The 24,730-nt window shown below is 40.7% G+C and overlaps 1 protein-coding gene across 6 annotated transcripts; it reads left to right on the plus strand.

Annotated features, from left to right (window-relative positions):
- Positions 1–1,427: 1,427 nt before the first annotated feature.
- On the plus strand, positions 1,428–24,681 carry LOC108088627 (nostrin). Of its 6 annotated transcripts, XM_017186542.2 has the most exons (8): positions 1,428–2,174; positions 11,127–11,405; positions 20,427–22,067; positions 22,170–22,255; positions 22,317–22,542; positions 22,616–23,365; positions 23,428–23,538; positions 23,601–24,681. In XM_017186542.2, the coding sequence occupies exons 1-8, from the start codon at positions 2,148–2,150 to the stop codon at positions 24,399–24,401; spliced, it is 3,921 nt and encodes a 1,306-aa protein (XP_017042031.1). In that variant the 5' UTR covers positions 1,428–2,147; the 3' UTR covers positions 24,402–24,681. The 6 variants fall into 6 exon arrangements, with proteins under 6 accessions (XP_017042031.1, XP_017042028.1, XP_017042030.1 ...); XM_017186539.2 differs by lacking the exon at positions 20,427–22,067; XM_017186540.2 differs by lacking the exon at positions 20,427–22,067 and having other exon boundaries at positions 2,138–2,174; positions 11,122–11,405.
- Positions 24,682–24,730: the final 49 nt, after the last annotated feature.

Raw genomic sequence — 24,730 nt, forward strand, 5'->3', positions numbered from 1 at the left:
TGAAATAGCATTTAGCAAAAAAAAAAAAATGAAACTTAAGAAAAACCAAAAACGGAAAATCTCCAAATTATGGAATAACGATTAAAAATTTTAAATTCATTTTTCGAGCCCCATCGGATGACAGAAACTTCAAAAACTGGATTCGCTTGAGGCAATTATGAAATGTGGGAAAGTCGAGAACGATTAGCATCTGGATTGGCAATGCAGCATTCGTATATACTTAGATACCCCCGAAACCTACACAGATAAACACACGAATATTAAATAGTTATACAATAGTTATATAGACTCATTCGCATCGATCCTTTTCAACCATAGCCTATCCTGTATTCTAAACCAAAATTGTATTTTTCGGACCCGCGAAAATCGAACCCAAGCTCAAAAATGTTGAGTTCTTTTTACTCCCATGTGCAACTTCCGAAAAAGAAAATGTAAAAATCAAACTATATTAAACACTTTATGCTAGCGAATCCCAAATATTGGACAACTGATCGAAATCATCCACAAAATTGCTTATAATATGAATTTTCTGACTCTCTCCTACGAGAAAATAAATTTTTTTTGGTATTTCAAACTCAAATGCAATGAAGTTTTTTTGTGGGGTGTGGCTGACATTATAATTTTATTGCAATTATAAACAAAAGCAATTCATTTAAAGTATACTTACACTTTTTAAAAACTTTTGTATACTTTTGGGCTTTTGTATCTACAGGTGAACGAGAATTGAAATGAGTCATTTGCAATTATGAAAATATATACATAAATAAATTAGAATTTTGTAATCATCATCAATTATAATAAATCATCAGGTAAGTCTGAATTGCCAACGCATTCCTCTTATTTGAAGTCATCACCAGAAGCTAGGATTTGATTGATCGTATGTGAAGCTTTAAAAATAGTATCTCAATTGATGTCAAGTTTATTAAATGGATTTCATCTTTAGAATTTTAGTTTAAAATTTAGCTATTTAGCAGGACATTTATTAAACTTAAAAGGCTTAAAAAAGATTGATTAACCATGTTCTTTTTATTTAAAAAAAAACCATATTTAAAAACTATCTAGGTTAAGTTATAATTTATTGCATTATGGTTTTAATTGATATGTCTTTTAATTGATTTAAAAACAAGGTGTGGTTTTTTTGTTTTAGTTAACTCCTCTATAATATTTTTACCAGAAAATCGCGAATCCTGTCCCACTGTAGCCCAACTGCTCGACTAAAAGAAAAGCCCGTCGCACCGTGGAGAGCGAGTGAGAGGTGACTGGTGGGCTGAGAGCGTTTAGAAAGCGGTAGACTGCTGTTGCGATTGCAATTGTTACCGCTCGCGGAGAGCGGCTGAGACCGCCGACTGACTGCCGACTGCCGACCGCCGGCGATTGCGATTGGGATTGCGAGTGGGGAGCGTGGAGTCAAAAGCTAAAAGCCAGATTCAGTTTGCGGCGCAGACTCGACTCGTTTAGTTCGGCGTTTTTCGTGTTTTGAGTTTTGAGTTTCAAGAAAAGCGACAAGCGCGCGCGGCTTTTCCACCGGCAGCGGCATTTTCCTAACCGTTTTTGTGATTCCATTTTTTTTTTTTATGGTTCTCGTTCTTGTTGTTGTTTCTTGCTGAGCGGTACAGGCGGTCCACCTGCGATCTGTATTTGTATTTTGGTGGGCGAGTGCATCTGCCTTTTTGCTGGCGAGTGCCACAATTGTCGCACGTAATCGTGCTGGCAGTTACGCCTCAGAAAGCAGCCCAAAAAAGTAAAGTAAAATACATAAAACAAAAAAAAAAAAACACACACAGCCATCAGATACAAGATACAAAAGTATCTGAAACACATGCGTTACGCTCAGCTGACTCGACGCGTTTTTGAGTCTGTATGTGTGTTAGTGTGTGTGTGTGTGTGTGTGCTTAGCTTAGCTAACAAATTGGTTAGATAAATTAAGCAAAAACTGTGAAATTCGCAAACGAAAAATAACCAAAAAGTAAAAACGAAAAAGGAAACTGAAAGTAAACAGTGCCGCGTAAAAGTAAATTTTAAACCTAAAAAAGCATATAGAGATCCTCCATAATCATTGCCACCATTATCGCATCGTAGTTCAATCCCCGCTCCTTTCCCGCGGCTGGCCGAAAAAAATATAAAAAGCAAAAAAAAAAAAAAAAAACATGTCACAATTCCGCGATAATTCATGGGTGAGTTGCGATCGAGTTCAGTTCGGTTCGGCTTGAGATTGGCACTAATTACCGACTAACCACCGCACGTATCCACGAGATACTCGCACTCTATCCTGCACCCAAAACTAACTAGCGATTTGCACAATCTTTCACTCTCTGCCCCGCCCCCTTTTCCCCCCGTTTGAACCGTCCTCTTAATTGGTCCAAATCGTTAATTAACCTGTGTGGCCATCTGTAACTCGATTGGCCAATTGGCCCCATGCATCTCTCGGCATGACCCGATTTTTTTTTCTCAAATTCGCAACTCGACTAGTGCGATCCATCGATTGGGAATACACTGAAAATGGTGCTGAGTTTAAGGGAAAATTGCAGCCAAACTAGAAGTTCTTACATTCTAAAAGTATGTTGCTCAATAACGAGTTTATAGCTTTATTCTCAGATAACTCAAACTATTATTCATTGAATAATTCCCAGGGAATAGTCATTTTCTCTAGAAATGTATTTCAACATAAACGTGATTTGTATTTATGAATAATACTAGTAATGCATATTACAAAGCACTTTTTTTCAATTTTACTAAAAATACAACAAAATTCTTAAAAGCTTTGAAATTTTGTGTATGTTTAAAGTTTATGTAGTAATTTAATAAGCAGAAAAGCTAGAAAATTCAAGTCAGTTTCTAGAGAAATGTAGTGCATTATAAACCATGTTGATCTGCATGAAATGCTATCTGAATATTTATCAATGAACAATACAAAATAGTATTCAAATGACCGAATGAATTCAAACGTTTATATATCTTCCTACTTATTATTTAATATTCTAAGTCCCAGAACTGGTAAAGCATTTCTTCAAGTGCTTGCATTTGTGCCGACTGGCAATTGACTTAAGACTGAGAATTTCGACAGCTTCCGAGCTGTCGACATGCACCGAGAAAACTTGGCTTTATCATCGCGCCAACGGTGCCGAGGTCACTGGAAATAACCTAATCAAATTTCTGCGCTAATCTATGGACTTTTATTTTAATTTTTAATGCTTTAATGGGAGTGCGTCTCGCTTTTGCGGACGAAAGTCGAACAGTTTTTGAATAAATTAAGCGATGCAAAAACACACTTGGGCCAAGCGGGTCAATCGTCGAGCAACGTTGACAACGCCGGGCGAAATTTATTGATCGCCTGATTGGCCCTGCTGTGCAACCCGTTTATCTCAGTCGATTTATCTGTAGTTAAAATCCCGCAACCTCCGCTTAGGAAATTTAACACATCTTTTTGGGATCATGGATCATTTCAAAATAAAACAATTTTGAAATTTAATTGAGATTTCTCGTTTTATAGAGATTTAAGAATAGTTGTTACCATTCATTTTCTCTGTCAATCAACCTGGTTAAACTAGAATTTTCATAAGCCTCTAGCACTTTTTCTGAAGTTGTGTCGAACGCAAAAAACCACCTACAATATCCTAGATTTCACAAGTCGATTTCTATATGCTATCTAGATCAAACATTTTTTCCTACACCTCTAGCTTTTTTTATACATTTTTTTTGTTACAATTTCTGCAGTTGAAGGTCGTCAGCGCTTTCTTTCTACAAAGTTAGTGCACTAGAAAAACAAACAGAAATGTTTGCACTTAGTAGAAAGTGCTTTATATGAGTTAAAAATATTATGTATAAAATACATATTTAAAATGTAGTTAGACCACAGAAAATTCCAACGAGGAAAACATTCTCCTTTTAGCACCCTTTGTTTTTGTTTGTGCCTGTATGGTATTTATATATATTTAGATGCGTTATCTGCGTATCTGTAATCGCATTATGATCCATTAAAATGCGCCAGCTTTTTGGCGTTTGTGATAAGGTCTGCGACTCCCACTCTTTTTTTTTTTTTTTTGTTTGGCGCTCCCTCGTCTGGCCCCTATAAAAATTAAAAAAAATGGGGGAAAAAAAACAATCGTAAAAATCAAGTAAAATAAGGTAAGAAAAACCAGTTGGCCTGGCCCAAACCGATTGCGCAAATGTCGTGACTGACGTCGCTGCAACGATTATCTTCTTCTGGCTGGGATTTCAGTTTTCAGATTGGAGATTCGGATGCGCAGGTGCAGCTGCTGCAAACTGAAGACTGCGACTCTGAAGTTGGAAGTTGGATGGGTTGGTTGGCAGCGGCTTCCTGGTCTTGGCTTCAAGTTCAATTACGGCAAATTGTCGTGAAGGCATTGGCCATGGCCCCCACAACGATTGGATCCCCACATACACATTCACATCCACATTCACATCCAAATCCATGTTGGTTGGTCATCAGCAACTTTCACTCACCACCGATGACGATGACGATGCCTCCTGCACATTTTGTCATCGTTTTTCATGTGGGAAAATCTCTCGCCTCTGCAAAAGATCAGAAAAAAAGGAGACACAAAAAAAAAAAAAAAAAAAAATAGAGACCTAAACGATGGGGAAGTCGTGTGGAGGCTGTTTTTTTTATTTTTTCTTTTTTTTCCATGGAAGCTGCGTCTGCTGGCTGTTTTTGGGCAGACATTGCAAAATAATTTCCACAACAAGTTGGAGGCCGACGACGACAATGAACTTTTAATTACCTCAAAGACTCGTTTCGCAAAAGTGGCGAGCGAAAAAAAAAAACAAAAAAGAAAGGGGTGAAAAGGGGAGTGCACTTCATTCAAATGAGATTCGCGGAAGGAAAAACTGAATTTTTAAAGTAGGAAAAGTATCTCTGCCGTCCGTGATCATATGCAATTTAATGCCTGCCCCATTTGCTTCAAAACAATCGGCTCTTTGTTTTTTTTTGTGGAAGAAAACAAAAAACCCTCCAACTGGAGATTAGTTTTCAATTGAAGATTTGCTTCCCCCGTTTTTGATATTCGTGGCTTTCCGAGCCGAAAACTGGTTGCCAAATTATAAATAAGTGTGCAGTAAGTAGGATTTCTGGTTAATACCTAATCGGATTGCAGTGCAATGATTAGATTTTGGCCGCCAGTTGCACAAAACGTTGCCAAAAGGTACTTTCCCCATGCAATTTGGTTTTTATTTTCGTGGTTATATCTACTTTTTGTAATGTTTTGAAGTAACCTTATTTTGCAAAAAAAAATAAGTAAAAGTACTTATATGATCCTGGGGTTGCCTAATATATTTGAAATCTTTTTTTTTTCCATCACTCAAAAATTTTTAAAAGGTGAAATAAACGTCAAATGAAAAAATGTTTATGATCAAAACAAAGAAGCCAATTAATTTGCAATAAAAAAAATCAATACAATTATTAAGTTTAGCAATTTTACCTTACCTTTTTTTTTTAATTTGGTAATAAATTGTAAATCAATTTAAGGCAACAAAACTTTTCACACTTAGGACTAATATTCATCAAGCTTTTTCATAAAGATTATCTTGTTACAAATGTCGTAAATATCAACGAATTTCTTGTAATGGCTACTTGCTTGTAAAAAAAAAAGGTAAAAGAAGAAAAAATCATTATTAAATCTAAAAAAAAAAAAACGGTTTTAGCCAGCTTCAATGAAGCGGTTCATAATTACCAACAATCTGTGCTGTCTAATTAGCTAGAATTAAACGCTTCAGTCGAAAGAAAGCTAAAAATACCATACGAAGATTTCTTTGAATGTACACTCCGGCATCCATAAAAATGGACAGCTCCCTTTGAGGCTTATGTAAGTGATTTCGAGTACCGAGATACTTGGCAAGAGCTAAACAAATTTCCAAGTATCTCGCCGCGAAAAAGATACATATTTCGCTTGTTACCGCTGACCAAACACAGAAATTGCTGGCGAAAAAAGGAAATTTTGCGACAATTAAACAGTGAAAGTCGCTAAAATGGATCGTTGTGGCATTAGCTATTACCCCGACTTGTTATTACTGCTACCATATTTTACTTTTTATTTGTTTTTGTTTGCGCCGCTAGTTTGTGATATGACAGATTTAATAGAAGAAAAAAGATATACAAACCTGAGAAATATGGCCAGAAAAGTGAATAGCAAAGATGATGATAAAGCGAGTCGCAAACTGTGTTAAAAATAATAATAATTTTTTTTCATTTTTCGCTCTCTTTTCTCCTTTGTTTGCCGCTCTGCATTTTTAATTATATTTGTTCAGATCTTACTGACGCTTTTTCCGTTTTAACGAGTGCACACACAAAACCCACAAAACCAAAAGCCTAGCCAAAGGTTGGGCGCTGACCTTGAATTTGGTGGCTTTTTGTTGTGAAGATCGGGCTGAAAGTCTTTGGTTCCAGCCAAGTCACGTCCAATGCTAACCCATATTGACCGTATTCGCTTGTATGTGGGCCAGCGCATTAACGGTAATTGATTTTCAACTCAGACTGTGACCGATTCGAGAAGCCAAAGAAAACTCCCAAGCGAAAAGCACAAAAAAAAACGCAGTAAAAAATACAGAAAAAATAATACAGAAAAAAACAACAAAGCGAAACAGAAAGAAACACACATCGAAATTGGTAACAAAAAACGTGCTTAGACTCTTTGGCTCTGGCCTAGGAGATCTGGCCTCGTTAAGAGCAGCAACCATATCTCAGTAGACGGCGACAAGTGTATCTCTCAGATACGCAGAACAATGAACGTTGGAACGACCAGAAGTGTTCTCATTTCTCGCCAGTTGGAAAGTATTCAAATGCCTTCCCTTTCTCCACCAACTCGAATTGAATTTCCTCGGTTTTTGTCATACCCTCGATCTAAAAACAATTTAATACCCAAGTGCAAAAGTAATGGCTTATTTATGATAACCGCTCACCTAAAAAAACATATGAAATATGGATAGTTAACTTTTATGCAACTTTTTATTACAGATGGCAGTTATAACTTCGAGTTAAATTCACTGAGTTTCAAACTGCAAATTGCCAACCTTTTACAAATTATTTCAAAGCACTAAATCAAATAGCTGTCATTAAACAAGTTTTAAAGAAAAACTCCTGAACTCATATTTATATGTCAAGAGTTTGATGAATGACTGTTGATTGCAGTAAAATTGTGTTATTAAAGCTGCCAAACAGAATTGAGTGTAAAATATAGATAATTCTATGCTGGGTGTTTGCAAATTCGACCCTGTTTTAAAGTCAGTTTTCACCAATTTCTAGCAGATACCTTTCGCTTTAGTTCAGTGGGAGTCGAGACCCACACAAATTCGCTGGGTATTCGCATTCAAACCGAAACATTCATTACCATTCATACACTCCACTCATCCGCATTCAGAGCTCAGAAATTGTTGAATGCCTCTAATTGTTGTCGGCGGGCGATAGATAAACAATTTACCTGAATGTTAATGCGCCAAAGAATACAAATAAATTAGCGATAAACATTTGTCATCGGGCTAACGATTCACCAAGGGGGCGTGGCTCTGCCTTAGTCACTGAGAGACACTGACCTACATGGGTTGTAAAAACAGGAAAATAATTCTCAACGATTTTCGCAACTCCGATTGTGGTGAAATGCAGTTCGATAAGGCAATGTTTTCAGTTGATAAGCGAAAAGAGCTAAAATTAGTCAGCGCACCAAACAATAGATTGTAAAAGTGTATACCACAAAGTATTGGAATTCAAAGGTAACAAGTTGATTGAATCCAAATATAATTTCGATTCATACGTACTATATATGTACATCTGAAAATACAAGGGATGACTCAAATATTTGTGTGACTAAAGTCATTTTATTAAATTCAAGTATGAAGTAACTTTTGGTAACTTATTTTTCACCCTTGTTAATGTAGTTAAAAAATAAATTCCCATATGCGTTGCACTAAACCTATCTGATCAGTTTTAAATGGAATCACTAATTTACAGCATTGAATAAAATGTTGTAACAATAGCTAGATAATTGTTAGACTGCAACAAGGCTATTTTATAACAATGGCAATTGAATTTAATTGAATTATTTGGATCTTGAAAAAGTATGTACATACTTTAGAAAAATTAAATTAAATGTGGGCTTAATTTGTTTTGTATTTAATTTCCCAAGAATGCATAGGCGTTTAATTGTTTTGCAAAAGGAATTAATACTTTTGTTATCTAAGCTATTGGAGAAGTTCAAAAAGGAGTAACAACTTTTGAGCAACAACCTTCAATGGAATTTCCATGTTTGCCATAAAATCATTAAGATTAACAAAAAGGAAATTCTCAATGGCCGATAGCAATTTGGCAAATTCTTTCCGAGAAAGCCTCTATCTTTCCCAGCGGTTATAAACAAGATAAAGCTGATATTTGGGCGGAACCACTTCCTTTGTCATATGGAGCGAATGGACAGTGCATTTCGACTTTAATTATTACCAATTATACGATCGAATTGGCCGACTTAATTGGCCGCTGGTCGTTCTCCTTGTGCCACTGACGACTGTTCGGCGACAGTTCGCTGAACTTGAGTGGCGATAATGATAATGCCATCGCTTCAAGTCGGCCCAAATAGCCCGACTTTCGTTAGCCACCCAGGCTCAGTTCAATTGTCAGTCGGCGATTGGCAGTTGGGATCGGAATTGGTTGCTCTAATCGCATTCATTCGGACGCTTCCTGATGCAACCTCGCTTCTCGCCTGCATTTTCATTGATGTGCATTGTGAATGGGCTGCCGAGCGTGTAACTAAATGCGAATTTTAGCTAATTACCAAGGCATCGCAGCGAGGGGAGATCATAAAGTCCAGGAAGCTGTCTTTAACTCAATAAATTCGGTGATTTTACATAAGGAATTGTGAGTGGAAGTGTTTTTTTTTTAAACTTGATAAATTATCACTGCTCGTTAAGTGCATTCAAATAGGTGTTTTAATTTTTATTCCATGAATAAATTATAGTTACCCAACAGTTAAATTGCCTTAGTCACTCACATTCCGGCTTTTATGGTAATTGTATTTATCTAGCAATTAAGCCCAGCCCAATTCAAGTTCAACCCACCAAAAAAGCAACTCAAGTATTTATATATTATATGTATATACTTATACCTTACCAGTTTAAAGAGGCATATAAGAAAATATAGAACTCTCCTTTATTTTAACACCAGTTTTGTGGGTCTTTTTTCGCAACCAAAGACCTTGGCCAGTTCCCAGTTCCAGTTCTTTACGAGATCTGTTGGCCAAGACCCAACCAACTCATCCAACTTGATGGCGGAACTCGTGTGGCAACCTCCTCCCTGGAAATCGGCCAACTTGGAGTTCCGCATTGGGCCAGTTCTGAAGGGGCCTTCATTAGGGTTTTAGCCGATTACGGGCTTCAGTTTTTTGTTTTGTTTTTGCTGTCATTCGAGGGTGTACAGTGCATTTAAGTACCAACTGCCGATTGTTTGCCACTGCCACTCAGTTGCTCTTGACTGGTTAGACTTGTTCTATGCGAGCATGTGAACTTTCTTCTTTCGGCAATCTTCGAGTTGACGAGAATCGGGTTTTTCTGTTTATCTGTTTCTCTGTTTTTTTTTTTTTTTTTTTCTGCTTTCCAGCTTTACAACTGGCTTACATGGCCCACTTCGTGCTCGAGCACTCACGGGGCGTATGCGCAATGTCGGTGTAGCAATTGTCGGTGATTTGCTTGCGAGATTGAACACTTGCAGCGCAATGCCAACCGCAAGTGCGCAGTACTTAATTTGAGAAAAATCCATCATCTGGGAAAGCAACTAATTTTTAAACATTTTAATTTTCTTTCTACGATTTTGGGAACTTTATTTGATGTTAAAAGTATTCTAAACTTTTTGTTCATCTGCAGCAACTGAAATTAATAGGAGATTTACAATCGAAATACATTAAAAATTATACAAACATTTTTTAAACAGAAATTTTACTTTAGAAATAAATGATCTATGTTTTAATGGTTAGAACCTTAAAAGTGATATTAACATGCGTCTTTTTGTGATTCCATGTTAATGAAAGGTATATCTTATCTATGGGAATTCAGTTTTAAAGTTCTTTTGCTAGATTGTGAGTATTGGCTGAGTTTTCCCGCAGTGCAACATTTATTTACTGTCATTACCGGCTGCTTAGTTCAATGGTTTTATCTACAGACATTGACTTCGGTCATGTGGCTATATATAGACCCGGCTGGCTGATGCATTAACGCGCCTTGAATCATCCTCGAGTTGGCACTTGTTTTTGTTTAGTCTTGGCCAACTCGCCGGACGCCTTTTTTTTTTTTTTTGTTACCCCGCCGCCTTTTTTTTCCTGCCGGAAGTTGGCGAAGCCATAGTTTTTCGCTGCTCTTGGCCAATTCGTGGTCGTGGATATGGGCATGCCGTCACGTAGTTAATAGAAAGTGGACAGTGGACAGGCCCAAAGCGAACCCATCCCGCTCCCCGATACCCAAAACCCCCCTTCCCCCGCTTCCCTCACCATTTCACCTGGTACTTGGACCATCAATGTGTAATTGCGGCCCACAGTCGCGGTCAAATTAATGGCACTGTATATCGCAGCTAAAGAGCATTAATTGAAATGTAAAATCAAATGGCATTCGTTAAAGATAAAAGCCTTTTTCGGCTTTGTCATTGTTTATTGGCAAGTTCGTTTGCTAATTTGTGTGGAAATAAATAGAAGTGCGCAGGTATTTTTATGGCTATTTGCAAGTGAAAAACGTATAAAATCAATTACACCGAGAAAATGAGCTGGAATTTAAATTACAAAACTTTCAAATATATTTTCATTAAAATTAAATGAGTAAATACAAATAAAATTAGTTGTTTATACATTTCTCTTAAAATTTGTATTTTAAAAACTGTTAAATGTTTTTTTTTCAACTTATATTGGCTACTGAAAATGAAAAAGTAAATTTCAATTAACGTGCCACTAGTTTTGACCATAAACTGTCCACAAGCTGCTGTCCCTCACTGTAATTATTCATAGTTATTTATTTGATTATTTAGCGAGTAAACCTAACTTGAGTATTTTCCGCTTCGCAAAACCCCCCAAACCGCCCCCAATTTCCCTCTCTCTCTCTCTTTCTGTCTCTATCTATATATATATCTACAAATCTGACGAGAAAAGCTCGCCAATGCACGATCCTATGGCGTTTTAAAGAGCCTGCGATGCTCGGCTCGTTATGCCAAAGCCAAATCGAAGTCGGCCATTAATCTGAATGCCCACCTGAAGAAGCAGCAGAAGCAGGAAGAAGAGCAGGCCGAAAAGAAGAAGAGTCAGGATAAGAAAAGGCTAAGACAAAGCCTGAGCGAGGATCAGGATCCGATCTACGCGAATGTGGATGAGGTGATACCGATTCCAACCGAAATCGGAACCCCAGACGATGCACTAATGGGTAATGCACAGGTAAGAGGACCGAAACCCACAACTCAGATCCAGACATCCAGACATCCAGCTCTCCAGTTCCATCTGCATCCGCGGCTCCATTGCATCCCATCCAAAAACAACAACAACAACAGCAAAAACAAAAGCAAAATCAACACCGAATCTAAACAGATCCCATCATCTTGCGGATCGGTGACATCAACCCATTGGAGCGTTTTTTACACTCATTTGTTTAGCAAGACAATCGAGAACAGCCATCGAAATTTAATTTATTACGTGTCTGCCCTTCACCGTACCACCCCCATAATCCCCCCTCCCCATTTTCCCCCCAACTTTTCGGTGTGAATTGATTGCGATTGTTAAACCCGTTTGTCCGACGGCATTTAGCAGCCAAGTGCAAGTTGTTCGCAAGCACAAATTATATAGAGGAGCAACTGGGGAGCACCAGGTAACAAGTACATAGCAAATAAAGCAAACAAGACGAATATAGAACAGAAGCTTAAGTGCTCTTCAAGAACGATTAATTTTACTACTCAGAAGATATAGGAAAAAATGAACCCCAACAAATTTATAAAACAAAACCATCCCATAAATAGTATTCAAGTTATTTATATTTTCTCTAATTTAAAGGGAAACCCTTTTTTAAATCAAAACATTATAGAGCAATTCGTAATACATTTGATACATACTGAAATCTTTCAAAATATTTTAAAACCATTTAAATTAGTTGACAATAAACTCAGTTGCACTTCGATCTGCAAAGCGAAACTTCCTTGCATACTTTTTGGCTCCATAAAATATGATTTCATATGATAGAGAATTCAATCAAAAATGTAAGCTATCTTCAAATGTAAAAATCCAAAACAAGGAACATTTAAAACATAAATAAAAAAAAACTTTTAATTACTATTAAACATTTTTAAGTCCAGGTAGTGAAGGTGTAAAACTTGGCTAAACCAGGTGTAAAACCCGACTTATGTTTACAGCTTTGGTGTTGGCAAAAGATACATTTCTTGAAAGCTTAATAATTTCAAACAAACCTGCTAAGCTGCCGCCTTCTGCTTTTGTGGTGCTAGGTTAAACTCTGAATTTAATTAATTATGAATCGGTGTTGGTTACTCCATTAAACTTCAGTCGCTCATTAACCTCAGCCCAACTAAACCTCCGACTAATTTATGTACAAACTTTGTTCTATATTCCTCTCTTCTACAGGTAAGCACCGCTGCAACGGTAATTCGACTAAAGTTAATTTTCCTTCAAACTCGCAACACTCCCAGACCAACAACAATGACAAGTAAGTTTCATAAATGTCACAACACTGGTTAATTTAAATTTTCCAACGCCAAAAAAAAGATACTTGCCATTAGAGACGAAACCCGAAGTACGGGTTTTTTTTCGTTCGCGAATGTCGGTCAAGCGGCAAGTGCAACGTTCATGTGAGCGGTTTTTCAGCGATTCCGATTCCGATTATAATCCCCCACGACCCCCTTTAGCTGCATAAATCTATGGTTATGCAACCGGGAACGGAACCCCAAGATCCATTATACCGGTACTTGTCAACGGCGTCGCCTCACTCAGCACGTGCATTTAGCTGCTTAAATTTATTGTATCACTCCGCAGACATCGCCGATGGTGCACAGTGGGGCCACTCATCAAACTAATGCAGTTTATTTTGTAAATCAACTATATTACTTGGCTCCTGGAGAAAATTGTTCAATAAATTAATGAGCTGAATTAAAGAAGCTAAGAAGACAACAGAAAATAACAAAAGGAATACTTCAGGAAATAACATCCTATGAAATTCAAAAGCAAATGTGGAGCCAACCATAATCTCAATGGAATAATATCTGGTTATAAGTTCAATGTGAAACGATGATGAATAACTTTTACCAGTTGATTGCAGACATAATTTATGCAAAACTTGGATGTGTTTGCGATCGGGCAGCTCAAACAGCCTGTCTCACTAATTTTTGTCATTAGGCAAATAACCGCATAATTAATTAATCGCGAGGCACACTGTGCAACGGTACATTGGCAGTCCAATCAGCGAGTACCGCTTTGCAAGACGTCGGCGCAGCGTCCCATTCAAATATTTGGCCTACGCGTTGTCAACAACAACAAAAGCAAAAACAATAACATCGCAGCAGGAGCGCCAGCCAAATAGGTGCAAGTGAGAGGGGGAAGGAAAGAACAGGTGCAGCATCCCTCTGCGTCGGCGCAACGAGCTATCTCCGCTCCCCTCTTCGCTGCGCTCCAACGATTCCTCTCTGCTGCACTCCCTCTCTGTTGCACTACCTCTCTGCTGTACTCCCTCTTTGCTGCACTCCATCTCTGCTCCACTCTCCCTCTCTCTCTCCCACTCCCTCTAGGCTCCCTCTCTTCTAAATTCAGTGGGGCAAATTATATATTTTTGAGACCAAAACTGTGAAGTTAAAAAACTAGATATTTCATTAATACTTTATTTTATTTATCTCAAAATATTAAACATTGGCTCAATACAAAATATTGAAATTAAAAAATTAATTATAAATTATATTAAATAAAATAACATCCTCTCCTCCTCTCTCACTGTGCACTGGGAGCTGCTCTCCCTACAGTGCGCTGCCGCCAACGCCGGCGCTGCGTTCTGGCAGAGCTCCACCGCTCGCCGCCGCTCATTCTGTTTCGGCGCGTTGTTGACGTCGGACGTCGACGTCGCTGTTCCGTCGCTGTTCTAAATTTAGTCGCCGACGCCGACGTCGTGCGCTTCTGTAAATGTCGCCGTTTGCCGCCGTCGACAAATATTAATAACAAAGCCCACAATAATTACAGTTTTATTTATTTTCGGTAAATTTTGCACCAGTTCGTACTTACATACTTACATATATATAATGTGTTTGCATAACCACAGCGCAAATTAGCTAATTGTTTTTTTTCAGTGTGCGTGTGTTTGTGTGTGTGAGTGCGAAACGTGCGAAGAAACAACAACAACATAATGCAGCGAATTAGGGTTTTGTTTTTGATTGATTTGATTTGAAATCGAATGAGAATTGTTTTCGTGTGACTTCTCCGATCCCCCAGAACCCAGATAAAAACAGTATTTTTGAAGAGGCCGCTACAGTCGGAGCCCCCTGCAACGATTTTAATGCATCCCCGCTGAACGTAAAATTAAGATCAATTTCATACTCTCACAAATCTCTTTAAAACAATCGTTTCTAAAATATAAAATTAATTTTAATTGATATCATTGAGTAACAGAAGGATTGGCTCTCGGACCATCATACGTGAAAAAATGTAGAATTCATCTTAATCTTTGGTTTGTTTACATATTGAATTATTAGAAACGTGTCTTTGGGCCACTTTCTTGTTACTGAACTGATTTTTCTTCTCTGTGTATCCGATACAAATGCATCTTGTATCATGTCTTTTAATAGCAAATTAATTAGTGTCGTTTGGGTTTTCTTTTAATTTTCGCTATCTGCCGACCTTGTTGGCCGCCTCCAAAATGAGCTCAAGTTTGTGCCGTGACAAATGACAAACGCCTCTGACAGATGCGCCAAATGCATCTTCAACTGCAATAAATTGGTGAATTTTCCTTGGCAAACGGCTGCAGCGAACTTTGTCCATACACAAACCGAAATGGCCGAAAACCCAATGTCTAAACATCTTGAAAATGTGCCAATTATTTTTGTACAATTCCCAAATAGAACACAATAAAAACCATAGACCGTGTCTACGCATTCGTTCGTATATATCTTGTCCGATATCTTCGGTATTTATGTACGTATTTATAGATATTATGTGATCTTTACACGAGACTGTTCTCTTTTGATGGCAGGTTCTTTGGTTTAGCTAGCGATTAGCATAATTATTTATGGCCCAGCAATTGTTGGGGGGCCTTTTGGCAGAACTTTATTGAATATATTGAATAACGATTAACCGTTAGGAGTCGATTGAGTGGTTTACTGTGAGTGGAACCTCAATAAAGCGAACTTATTTATATATCGTTGAGATTGTAAAAAGAAATTTGTTTATTTATTATTCTAAACCAACGAAAAGTGTGAGTTATCAAAGCTTGACTGTAGTTCGATAGTTAATTAGGCACAGACACCATATTCGACGGATTCCAAAGACAAACACAATGACGAAAAACAAAGCATAAGCACAAAATGACCGAATGTCGAATAAAAATAAATGCAGCCGCTTTTTAGCCGCTTCTTCTGCTGCTTCTACTGGGTCTTCTGCGTAGTCTTCTGGGCCCCTTCTTCTCGCCCTTTTCGAAGAACAAACGCATTTCTAACAAGATTGACAGACACTCAAAGCAACAGAGCAAGCGAGATGGCCAACACCTTCTGGCTAACGGCATTCGTCAGAAGAATTGAGGCGAAAAAAAAACTAAAACTGAAACTAAATAAAAGCTCTTCGACTCGCGTCCCCGTCTTTTGCTGCCTGCTGCAGCACATTGCATGCTCGGCATGTCAATGACATTTAAGAAAAATTGATTGAGGCGGCACCGAAGAACGGGTTAATTGCGTTAACCCCTGACACCCACATGAACCGAGTGCAGCAGCCTTAGGGTAAAACAGAACTCTTCTTCGAGTAAAGTTCAAAGTTGAATGTAGTTTTTCAATTAACTTGATAACAAATAATTCTTAAATTGGTTTAAAGTTATACAGACTCTATTAGAACAGAAAAAAAACACTTGGGGAAATTATTTAACATTTTTCACAAACTAGTTTTAACTAATAGATTATTTGTTTTCACTATTAGCTTCGTGACAATATTTTCTTTTTGCCTAGATTACAAATACATGTGATCTCGCGATTTCTTTCCCAGTCAAGAAAACTTCCAGGTTCTGAATAAATTTATATAACCAGCGGCTCTCATTTGGCGATTACACAGCAGTTTCTCATCAAACAAAAACCGAGATAAGGGAATTTTCGCCAACTTTCTTATCGTTCATTGTAATCCGTTTATCTGGCAGATATCTGCACCTGTATCTACCATCCCGTCTTGACACCCCAGCGAACGTGACCTACCCGAGTCAGGTGGTCGGATCGGATCAGATCGGATCGGATCGGACCAGAGATTAAAGGCGAACCCATTTGAACATAGGGAAAAAGTTTCAGCCATTTGAATGGTATTCGAGAAATGCGGGGAAAGGCAAACAGAGTGGTTCACCACTGAATGCCTCATTAAGAGAATTATTTTTGCATTCGGGTCTCAGACCTTGCGCATTTGGCGCAACATCTCGCGATAAGTTGTGAAAATATTTGCGTAAGTGAAACAGAAAGCGTCGACACGACACACAGACACTGTCTATAAGGTTTTTCGGTTCGCATTTGTTTTTTCCGCGGCTTTCGTATTTGGCTATCTGCTCTACCTTATTTTCATTCTCTATTTTTGGCTGGCGCAAAGAGATCGAAAGATCAACCGATCGTTCACACAAGGCAAGGTGTAAAGGGCAGGAAAAGCTTTTCAGTTTTTTTCTCCCATTTTTTGGCAAGAACATTTGTTGTGTTTTGTTTATTGTTCTAGACATTAAATGAGATAAATGCGTCCCATAAACTACTGGCCGGATCCAGCGGAGGTATGAGATTATTGCCAAGTAAATAGTCGCATACCAACGCAAATAATCTTCGCCCATCGCAACAACCATACTCCATAGAAAAACAGTGCAGGATCAGTTCGTTTCAAGGTATCTGCACCTCAGCAATGGGCGCTTTTTAATTGGAAAACGAATCCCATGAATGGCGTACTATATCCAGGTGTTCGCGAGACTTTCGCACTTTTTGTTTATGGGAATCCATTTCTATATACAATGCGACGACAGCCGTAGTTTAGTGCCAGGCATTGAGAGGTGCAGATATCGAAATTGCAGTGGGATTATAGAAACTCACTTCAAGAAATTACTTAAAGCTAGAATGTGTTTACAATTTGAAAAAAAAAATACTATTTATGGTTATTGTGTTTATTATAGAAAATGTTCCATGTATAACATAATGTTAAATTTATTCCTGACTCTTCATTAGTAATTTTTCTCTGTGCACTTGCCGGCTTACCATTTAATTGAATAAAAACTCAAGCTGAACTGGACTATAAATCAGTCGGCCGTCGTTAAACATTTGAGGAAAATCGCAGCTCGGAAGTGAAATTAAAAATAGAAATGAGCCAAAGGAGTCTCTGGAAGAAATCGGGAAAATATAAGATTATATAAGCTTAAAAAGGATAGACCTCCCTATATGGCCTTGCGTTGACCTTGACTGTGATCCATCGGTCCTTACAGAAGTCGGTGCCACCAATTATGGCAACTCGCTGGCATTTTGTGCGATTAATTCCTTTTATTAATCATAAATTGCCATAATGGAAGGGCCCAAGCAGAGGGATTCGCAATTGTCGGTGGCTGCAATTGCCGCAGTTGGCAACTCTATTTATAGAGGCCCAATAGCCCACGGGCAAGCTTATGTTCCCCACATCTCCACTGTTTATCTTCGTGGGTCTTGCCCCCATATGATCTTCCGTCCGTCTGGCCATAATTTATTTTATTTGACTTTTAAACCTGGGACGCGATGTTGGCAGAAGGCTTCCCATAATTGCAGGTTCTTTTCGGCTTGCTTCACCTCTTTTTGATACTTCAACCCCTTGCACTTGGAAAAAAAAGGTTTATAAACATGAGCTTTGATTTTTAAATCGGAAGCTAAACTTGCACTTGAATGTCTTCAAACTAAATTTTTTGCTTAAGTATTTAAGTCTGAGTAAAAAGACATGCCTTTCTTTTAGGATAAATGAAACTTATCTTTTCTAGGGACTTATCTTTTTTTTAAGTGCATCACTGCTTGTATACTGCTTTGCCGACTGCTTGGGCGGCTTTTCAGCTAAGCTCGCTCATTAGTTGAATTGTCTTTTGACTTGTCACACACTCCACCTTATTGCACTCCACTTGCCTCCGCGAAACGTGACATATCACAGACGGAGCGATTAACCCCACTCGCCCCCTTCCTCTGCTGCTTATTAACCCTCTGTTGTTGCATCTTCCTTGGCTGCTCTGCTTCTTCGGTGCAAATGCTATTAGCCGCAACAACAAACAAGTGCAAAATGTAATTAAATTGTTTTACTTACTACGGTTTCGCACATCGGCCATTTGAATCGCGAAAAGTGTAACAAAGGCAACCTAGATATCTACATAAATACAATTACAGTGATGCTTTGGTAAAACAACTTAGTTGAAAACTTGTTAATTAATAGTGAGGAAGTTTATTTTAAAGTGACTCTTACAATATTATCATCGATTTAGAAGGTTTTTTTTTTAATTATCATATATGCAGTTATGAAATCTCTCGTACGAGTCTGCACTGTAGAATACATGCATTTGAAAAAACTAAGCACGAAGCTTACATCACAATACAGTTATAACAACAACTACGGCTTAATGATCGTCGTCTGTCCCCAGTTCTTTACTCCTCCTCCTTTTCCTCTTCAACATTTCTCTTTCTACTCTACTCCCCTCCCACTGCTCCAATTGCAACAACAGAAATCGGAGTTTTATGCACATTTGTAATTAGAAAACACAACCTGGCTGGGGAAATATAAAAACAATTTGCATTTCATTCAAGCGAAGTAAATGAAATTAGAAAAGGGAGCCGGGGAGGTAGAGAAATCGTACAGAATAACCATTATCTGACTTAACTCGAAAGTAAATAGTTCATAAATAAATGATTTATATAATTACCAACACGGAATAACTTGGGACAGAGAAGAAGCAGACGAAGAGCGGAACGGAGAGGTGGTCATAAAAATCCCACAGTAGCGGGCAAAAAAGCAAGCTAATGGTTTTTTTAGTCAGTTTGAGAAATATGTTTGTGGTGCAAAAGTGTTTTATCATATAATTTTAAAAGTAAAATAAACAACTTGCGTCTTTAAAAATTAATAGAACACACAGTTTAAAAATCAAATTAAAGAAGAAAATTAATTTTTAAATTTATGCTATTAATTTGATAAATGCTGTGGGCCACACTTGATCGGCCAGACATAAAACAGAAACGGAGACTTGCAGACGTCGCTGTTGGCGTCGCTGCCGGCGTTGCAGTCGATGAGGGCGCCACGGGCGGCGAAATGCAGTTCTCTGTTTTGTTTTTGGTTCCAGTGGCCAACGCAGCGATTTGTGCGTCGACTTTTTCTTTTTCACCCTCTTCTTCTAGCAACCAGTGCCCCCTTTTTTCATGCCTTCTCCTCCACCCATTGATTCCAAACGTTTTGTAATCTTTACCTGCATCGAAAATTGGAGCAGAGGAACAAATTCCAGAGCGAGAGGAATGTGTGATGGAAGGGCAAAGAGAGTGTCAGGGATCATCAGAAGGTGAGGCAGGGAGCTGCCCGGCTCCCTTCTCCTTCTGTTTTTCCCTACCTGTCGGCTCGCACTTTTCTTAAGTCTTTACCTTGTCCCTTCCCTTCCGTTCCTTCTTCTCCTATTCCTTTCTATGCTATGTGTGTTTATGTTATCTGTGTACTTTATGTAGGTGAACATCGTCTTAAGGTGCTCACTACAGGGTGTTATGGGGATAATGGTTGGGTATTTAACTTTGTATTTATGTGGAACGGGCCGCCAGTGGAATTTGGGTTACCTTAGGCCATGGTTTCCAGTTTCCATGTGAACTAATTTGGGGAGTTTATAGCTTTTACATTTCAGTCATTTTCTTAATTACAATGCCCCTTACAATAAAAATATACAGTGTTAACTATGAAGAACCGACTTTTGCAGTCCAACTCCAAGGTTATTATAGTTTTCAAAAATGTACATACATATACATATTCCAATTGCAAAGGAACTTCCATTGGCACGCGTCACTTCCAGGTCGAGTCTCTCTCTCTATCGGATATTCTTTCACCTAGAAGAAACTTTGTTTGCTCTCCCCTTCTTCGCCATCCTTTCACCTTGCTGCAGTTTTTGTTGTTGCGGTTGCCATTTCCCCCTCTCTCTCACGCACTCACTCACGCACACACACGCGTGCTAACTGGAGTGCACTATTCGAAATTAGTAATGCTTTAGTGTCATAATTCGAACAGACGTCAACGATGAACCACCTGCGGGTGCACAAATTCAAGCTGGGCGGCAAAGATAATGCCGCCATGGCCGATCTACCCCAACCGGATAATACGAACAATAACAACAATGTCGGCAATAACAACAATCAGAATGGCGGAGCCAAAGGATTTCTGGGCAGGATCAAGCGTTATTCTGTGCTGGGAAACAAACTGGGACGACGTCATCTAGGCAGTATGAATCTGAATCCAAGCAATAACAGCGCCGATAATCCAGTTTCACCCAGTAAACTTCACACCGGTAGCTATAATATGACCGGTAGCCATTCGGACGATCATCGTTTAGAAATCGGAGCTCCGGTTTTGATATCCACCACCACCTTGGATACAGATCGTTTTGATGTCACGGAAGCGAGACTTAAACAAATTGGAGGCGGCATCGCACTGACCTCCAGTATTGTAAGGACCCTTACACCAAAAAGTTCGGATGATGATGAGTTTGTGGACGCCAGGAGCAGTCCGCAGGAAATGGAGCGGGATGGGGATCTTCAGAAGCACGAAGACCAGAAAAACAATGATGAACCGGATCTGAAGGGACCACAAGCACAGGAAAATGGGGATCCCGAAGACCTTGAGGAACTGGAACACTTTGAGACCCCCAAACATCAGGTGGAGGAACCAAAGGAACCGCAAGAGATGCTTCCTCAGGAGGTAAAACCACCTAAGACTCCAGAACCCACCGCCATAGAGCCTCCAATGAGGCGACCACGTATTGCCCGCCAGCAAATGCAATCGCAGTCCGTTCAGAATCTGCATCGAACCGAACTCAAAGTTTATCTGCACAAGTCCAATTCGATGGCGCTGGACATGAATGTCACCGCCCCGGCGAAACTGGGCTTGGACCTGAACCTGCCCGAGTTACCAGAGCTCTATGGAGCTAGCGAACTCAGTTTGGCGGCCAGTGATAATAAGGAAAATCATCTGCCTGTGGTGAAACCCGCCATGGAACGTTCGCCTATCCCCAATGGTGGATTTCTGGCCCAGCAGCCCCACTTCAAGAGTCTGGACTCGTTTCAGCTGAATACCCACTCGCAGCAGAGCTCCCAGCAAAGTTTGGCCTGCAGCAGCAATGGCGGGGAATTTGACTTTGATTTGAAGTCCGTTAGCTACCAGAGCCTCAATGCCCAGAATCTGTTTGTGTCCATTGACGAGCTGCAGGAGCTGTCGCGGCAGATCAATGAAACCGAGGAATTCGGCAAGGACATCGACTTGGAGTACTGCACACATCGCGATCAATTGAGACCCAGTGAGCGTAGGATCACGCTGCTGAAGAACAAGAACCAAACGCTGATCAATTTCAATCACAACAAGGAGAAGCTAAGGAAGGGCTGGCACGGCATGAAGCACTGGCTGGGCGAGGAGGGCACCAAGATCAAGGAGGCAGTGCGTCAACAGACCCCGCTAAAGCGTCTCGCCCAATCCCGTAGCAATCTAAATCATTCGACGGCCGATGCCAGTCGTCAGTCGATGTCGCCGGAACGAAGTCGCCGTGATATGACCGAGAGTTGCGAGGATGTCACCGAACGCACCGAAATGGAGTCGTCCATGTCGCATCGAAACAGCGAAGAGGATCTGTCGCCGCATGCCAAGCGGTTCAAGGATGAGGTACAGGTCGACTTGTTGGTCTGGGGTTGCTACAGTTCGGTTGGGTTGATCTTTGGTAGAACTTGTTTATTAATCCTCCTTTTTTTTCAAAAACACAAACAGGGACAGAACGGCTTCGAGGAACTCCGGCGATATGTGAAGCAGGGCGGCGACTTCAGCAAGGAGCTCATATTCGTCCTGCAGGAGAGGTCAGTTGTCTTTTGAACAATCTCAAAATGAGTAAGCCTTATAAATTTTTTACATTTTCAGGGCTGACTCGGAGCTGATCTACTCAAAGTCGCTGTCGAAGCTGGCCAACAAGCTGAACAAGGCTGGCAGGGAAATCCCGGGAAGCGTGGCCGATGCCTGGCGTGGAGTGGCCACGGAGATGGAAAGTCGCAGCGACATCCATCGCCAGTTGGCGGCCTCACTTACAGATGAGCTGGTCAAACCACTGAAGACCGTCGTCGAGGGACATCACAAGGCACGCAAGGCGGTAAGAAAAGATAATTTATATCATAACAAATTTGAAATCTATGTAACGATGAGCTATTAACATATTCTTCCAGGTGGAGAGCAATGTGGACAAGGCGGCTCGAGTCCTGGGCGAGTGGCGCGCCAGCGAGGCGAAGGCCAAGAAGGCATCCCACACAGCGGCGCGCGAGAACGAGAAGCTGCAGGACGCGATGCTGGACGTGCGCATCCAGAAGTCGCCATCGATCGCCCTGCTCCACCAGGGACCGAACAAGCAGGCCGCCGAAAAGGAGCTCAAGTCGGCGGAGAAGGACTGCGTGAAGTTGGACAACAAGCGCAAGAAGGCCGAGGAGGCAGTGAAGCGGGCGGATGTGGAGTACTACACCCTGTGCGTTCGCGCGGAACGAGCCCGGGTCGACTGGGAGATGGCTGTGCTGCGGGGAAGTGCCCAGCTGCAGAGCAGCGAGCAGCAGCGTTTGGGCAACATGCACAACTTCGCCCAGCAGTATGCCCGTCTCATCTCGGACATGAATCCCATCCTCGGCGGACTGAGCAGCAGGCTGCAGCCGCAGCTGGAGGCCTGCAATGTGGCCAAGGACATGCAGGTGGTGCGCCACATCCGCCGCAACTCGGAGGGGCCCAGCGAGCAGCTGCTGCCGGACTTCTACTGCGAACATACCACACTGGCCATGAACCGGGAGCGTCGCAAGCATGCGCTGATCAAGCTCCTCCAGCTGGTCAAGACGGATCTGGAACGGGAGCGACGATCCCGTGACGGATTGAGGGGCTTGTCGCAGTCGCTCAACCACCAGGAGCACCAGAACATCACCGACAAGCTGTATCACGTGGGTTTTCAAAATTCAATTGTGCTTTTCCGGTAGACTGAACTTAATGCAATCCATTGCAGATCCGTTCCATGCTGACCTACTTGGAGGGCGCTCGTCTCAAGCTGCACTCTGCCCTCCTGGAGCTGGACCACAAGCCCAGGACCACTCATCCACTGGCCCAGCACATTCAGGTGAGTTTGAACTACCCTTAATTATATTAAAAGAAAACGTTGTACAAATATTTGATTCCCAGATCACCCGTGACCGCACTGGACTGCAGCAGAGCATCCTTAAAGTGCCCAATTGGCTGAAGAACAACGACAAGTCGCAGACGCAGCAATCGACGAGTATGCTGGCGCACGACGTGACCGATATAACCAACAACCACGAGGATGAGCTGCCGGAGGAGAACTGCTCCCATCTGCACAGCAGCAGCAACAGCAATAGCAACAACAATAGCAACAGCAACGGATCCTGCACGGACATCAGTTCGGTGGTGAAGCAGTTCAACCGGAGCAAGAGCAACATCGAGACCAATTTCACCAGCCAACCAAAGATAATCTCGACTACGAATGCCGCGGTCGCTGCATCCGTCAAGTCCAAGACTCTGGCCAATCTCCAGGATGGCCAGCATCATCACAATCACAATCACAATCACAATCACCATCATCACAGCGATCGCGGCCAGGCGGACGGTGGATCCAATCAGCAGGACTCTGATTTCGATGAGTTCAGCTCGCAGGACGAGGATGACGAGCCGGAGAAGCCACAGCCACAGCAGCAGCAGCAACTGCAAAACTTACCCATCAAGTCGCAAGTGCAGACGCAGCATTTCTATCAGAATGCGCAGGATCTGCAGAAGGACGGATCCGGTCCGATATTGGGGCGCTGCAAGGCGCTCTACAGCTACACCCCGAAGCTCTACGACGAGCTGGAACTGAGTCCCGGCGACATCATCGAGGTGCATGCCAAGCAGGACGACGGCTGGTGGCTGGGCGCCCTGCGCAACCACATCGGCATCTTCCCGGCCACCTACGTGGAGGAGTGCGCCTGAGTCCACACCCGGATTATCCAGGCTATCCAGGATCCCTCCATAGCTATTTAAGTGCGAATGAGTGAGTGCGACTGCCAAAAAGGAAGAGTGTGTGTATCGTAGAGCGATTTGTTTGACATAAAACCATTGAAGGAGCAACTGATCCCCAAGCGATATCTAAAATTCAAGGCGAAATATCCACTTTGAAACTGCCAATTATTAATTTATCTGTAACCGAATACCATTCATATTTTACCTTAACCTTAATTACGAAAAACATAAAGAAATCATTGATTTTGTACATTCTTTATATTCTTGATAGACAATCGAAAGCTATAAATTTATTTTTT

Source organism: Drosophila ficusphila, unplaced genomic scaffold, assembly GCF_018152265.1.
Source record: "Drosophila ficusphila isolate 14025-0441.05 unplaced genomic scaffold, ASM1815226v1 contig_198, whole genome shotgun sequence".
Taxonomy (NCBI): domain Eukaryota; kingdom Metazoa; phylum Arthropoda; class Insecta; order Diptera; family Drosophilidae; genus Drosophila; species Drosophila ficusphila.

Coding starts and splice junctions, on each gene's coding strand:
- LOC108088627 (XM_017186542.2), top strand. CDS start 2,148: ATGTCACAATTCCGCGATAATTCATGG. Junction 2,175..11,126: donor AATTCCGCGATAATTCATGG/GTGAGTTGCGAT, acceptor TGACGAGAAAAG/CTCGCCAATGCACGATCCTA. Junction 11,406..20,426: donor CACTAATGGGTAATGCACAG/GTAAGAGGACCG, acceptor TAATTCGAACAG/ACGTCAACGATGAACCACCT.